Below are 3876 nucleotides of genomic sequence, written 5' to 3'. Positions count from 1 at the left end.
AAACTGTATTATTTATATCTAATTCTACTGGAAGTTGAATTCTTCAAATGATTTAACTACTACTAAATTGCCAACGGATTGTAACTAAATTTTATTGAAGTTCAAGTTTCATGTCTATATTCGTTTACTATGTAAAATATCATAATTTTACTGTATTATACTTTAAAATCGTTTCTATTATATTTTTTACTAAAGCAAATCTTCTTGTATTTGTTCTTTATTATAACTGAAATTCTTAAGAGTTACATTCTAGGATTTACAGGATTGATTCCACGTGTCAAGATAGTTGAGAAAAAATGTTCAAATTTACTTCTCGAATTAATATGTTAAAATATTTTTTTGTATAATAAAAGGGGTATCAATAACCATTTCCCTCTATTTTGTATAATAACAGAGGGCCCTTGTATCAGCTATATTAAATATTGATTGTAAGTAATAATAAATGAATTATTCTTTTTCCAGACAATTAAAAATAAACTCTTAACACTATCTATCTATCTATATATATATATATATATATATATTTATTATTTACAAAATCAGCATTTGAATTAGTTTAACTTCCAATTATCTAAAATATATATATATATATATATATATATATATATATATATATATATATATATATATGTATATATATATATACATATACATATATATATATATATATTTATTTATTTACAAAATCAGCATTTGAATTAGTTTAACTTCCAATTATCTAAAAAATAAAATTAAGGCATGCTAAAGCGAATTAATATACTATAGCAACTCTCTTAACTAAGCACGTGAACTAAAATAATCATTTGTCAAATGTTGAATATTATTAATGCAATAGAAAGAAAATAAAGGACCTCTCTAGCTATATAACGTAACGTTTTGAGTAAAGTGAGAACAATATTGATAATTCTTCTTTTTAATTTTTTCGAAGAAAATATTATTGCATTAAACAATGGGAAAACAAGAAAATTAAGTACAATATTATGAATTAAAGAGGTTGTTGATGTTGTAGTAGACTAGTTGGACATGAAGAAACCTCATTTGCATCATCATTGTTAATGCTCAAAGAAGAAGAACAAGAGGAAGCTGCAGCTCTACTATCACTCAAATTATCTTCCCTCATAAAATCATAATACACTACATCATTATGCTCATCATTAGCCTTGTAATTATCATCATGACAATTAGCCTCAATAATTTCTTCATCACATTTTCCATTTCTTTTCTTCAAAAATATATGACAAAGAACCCAATTTCCTATTTGAACCAATGAATTATTCTGCAAAATACAAAATAGATAATTTAGAATTTAACATTTGTCAACAACTAGCTAGAGTCTAGAGAGACATTTTTAATTTATCAAGGGGTGTCATGATCCATGCATTTTGAATAAATTAATGAATTTAAACATTTATTTTGGACATGAAATAAATTACTCCCACTTGAGTCTCACACTCAAACTATTTTTAACAGTCAAATTGTGACAATACAATACACCAAGACTCTATGCATGCCACTAATATATATGATAGTACTCTCTTTAGTGTGAAAACAAGTGTTTAACTGAATACAAAATTTAAGAATGAAAAGATTTTTTCAAAAAAAATTTGTGTCAACATAATAGTTGTATATGTTCTCATACAAATTAAAAAAGTTTATTTTCTTTTTGACTGACTTAACTAGAAAAAAGCGTCAAACGAATTGGAACATGAGAGAAAAATAGGGCATTAAATACCTGTTGAGATGATGATTTGTTGAAATGGACATGTAAATTGGATGATGAATTTTTGGGAAGAACGAGACGATATTCATGCATAATCCAATCAGTTCTATAAGCTTGAGAAGCACTCTTTCCTTTATAGAAAACAAGAGTTTTCTTCATCCCAACAATTGGCTTTCTTTTACTGCATATAATTTGTTTATCTAAACCACTTGGCTTCCAATAACCACCTATAGTTGCCCTATTTGCTCTATTACCATTCCTATATTTAGCTTCCTTGTTGCTGAAAAAATATCTATCTTGCTCTACATCACCTGTTTTAATAATATAAAAAATTCTTTAGTACAAAAGCAAATTAATTTGCATGCATACAACAAAAAGTGAAGTAGGAAAGAGTTAGAGGGGTGTAAGTCAATTACCAGGCAAATTCCAGGGGTCGTTCTTGCAAATATTGATTTCAGGTATAATAGAAGCAGGCAAGGGACAAGAAAATGTTTTACGTATCAAATATTGAAAAACAATTTCTTCATCAGTAGGTTGAAATCGAAAACCAGGAGGTAGCTTTATCGCTCCATCTTTCACAAAATTGAACTTGTCCATTAGATCAAATTACTCGATTCGATAAACACAAGCTTTATTTATTTAAGAGAGAATCGCAACGACAAGTTTCAAGTACTTTCTTGGAAGAGTAGTGATGAGTAGAAGTATTCGGTAGGTAATGAGTATTTATAGTAAGACCAAAGAAAATGGATTTTTTTTCTATACTCAGCTTTTTTTTTTTTTTAAAAAAAAAACTTTTGTGAGGTGTAGAAGAGGGACCCTATGTGATCATGGGACAAAAGTATCTTTTTTTTAAAAAAAAAAACTTTTTATATTAAAAGTAAGGTTAAGTTTGAACTCTTAATCCTTACGATTCCTTGCGTATACTTCTATTAGAAGTTCCTGCAGAATATATTTGTCAACAACAACACAAATTTATTGATCTTTTTTGTATGTTCCTTCTATAGTCAAAAAATTTTAATAGAAAAAGAGTTTGATTTACACATGTTATTGCTAGTTTAAAAGATTTCACACCTTCTTTTTCAAAATTAAAATTTCATATTTTTAGAAGACTCCTCTATAAATATATATACATTGGAGTTTGGGGACATGATGACAAATAATTTTTATATCAATTATGTGTGTATATATAATATCATTAACATATTCGGTGCTATTTTTACCTATATTTTAATTGAATCAATAAAAAAAGTCTTCTCTTATAAAAATATCACACTTGATGTCAAATTTTAATGACGATTTTTCTTATAAAAAGGTCACACCTGATGTCAACTTCGACGGCATAAGATTTAATCTAGATATATCAATATGTTTTCATTAAAAAAAAATAATAAGGACGCCTCCTACTATTTGTAATGAGAATTTGTTTTCTGTTTTCCTAGAATTGGTTTGATATGAGAAATGAGGAGAGAAATATAAATATTTTTTTATAATATAACTTTTTTCGTCAGTTTACGGTGATTTTTTATTATAATGTAACTTAAATTCTTATAAAAAAGATTTATAATATTATGTCAATATGCAAATTCAAACCTTTGAGATTAAAATTGCATCACAACTCACGTTCGTCTCCTTGTTAATTAGATTAGATAACTTTAATTGTGTAAAAAAAAGAATGTTTTTATGGTATCCTTAAAAACTTCAAAGAGAAGCAACATCTTTTAATTGGGATTCTTTAGAGGCCGCAGCGCACACAATGTAATACTAGCTTGTAATGAAAGCGGACAACACCATCAAACAGAATACAATTCCCATCCACATGAAATACAACTAACTAGCAATTCCTTTTATTTCTTTCGCGTATTTAAATATAAAATGTAATTTTTATTAATAATTTATAGTAATTTTTATATCAAAGATAATAATTTTGTAGCTATATATAGTATTTGTTATAATAATCGAGAATTAGGGAAGATTCAAATAGATAATTCCCAAGAAAAATTCACAGTGGATAGTTGAAAGAGGGTCGATTTATGTTTACCGAACATCACCCTAGGTAGTCTTGCAAACGCCTGCAACACTCAAGCCTATATTACTCCCACAAATTTGACTAAGTATAGAAATACTTTAACAACAAAAACAACAGACATAATGTACAT

General features: G+C 26.9%; 1 protein-coding gene across 1 annotated transcript; it reads right to left on the bottom strand.

Moving 5' to 3' along the window:
• Positions 1-897: 897 nt before the first annotated feature.
• LOC138347282 (NAC domain-containing protein 83-like) lies at positions 898-3874 on the bottom strand. Its single transcript, XM_069295184.1, has 3 exons — positions 2137-3874; positions 1733-2031; positions 898-1276 (listed from the first exon to the last, which is right to left on the bottom strand). The coding sequence occupies exons 1-3, from the start codon at positions 2315-2317 to the stop codon at positions 986-988; spliced, it is 771 nt and encodes a 256-aa protein (XP_069151285.1). The 5' UTR covers positions 2318-3874; the 3' UTR covers positions 898-985.
• Between the last annotated feature and the right edge of the window lie 2 nt (positions 3875-3876).

The sequence above is a fragment of the Solanum lycopersicum genome, chromosome 3 (genome assembly GCF_036512215.1).
Source record: "Solanum lycopersicum chromosome 3, SLM_r2.1".
Lineage (NCBI taxonomy): Eukaryota > Viridiplantae > Streptophyta > Magnoliopsida > Solanales > Solanaceae > Solanum > Solanum lycopersicum.
Note: the sequence above shows the minus strand (reverse complement) of the source record. Positions and strands in the feature narration are given on the sequence as shown.

Bases quoted from the DNA above. Each gene is read 5' to 3' on its own strand.
- LOC138347282 (XM_069295184.1), bottom strand. From the start codon at position 2,317: ATGGACAAGTTCAATTTTGTGAAAGATGGAGCGATAAAGCTACCTCCT. The intron at 2,032-2,136 runs GTAATTGACTTA...TTATTAAAACAG, and splicing joins CGACCCCTGGAATTTGCCTG to GTGATGTAGAGCAAGATAGA. The intron at 1,277-1,732 runs GTATTTAATGCC...TGTATTTTGCAG, and splicing joins ACAAATCATCATCTCAACAG to AATAATTCATTGGTTCAAAT.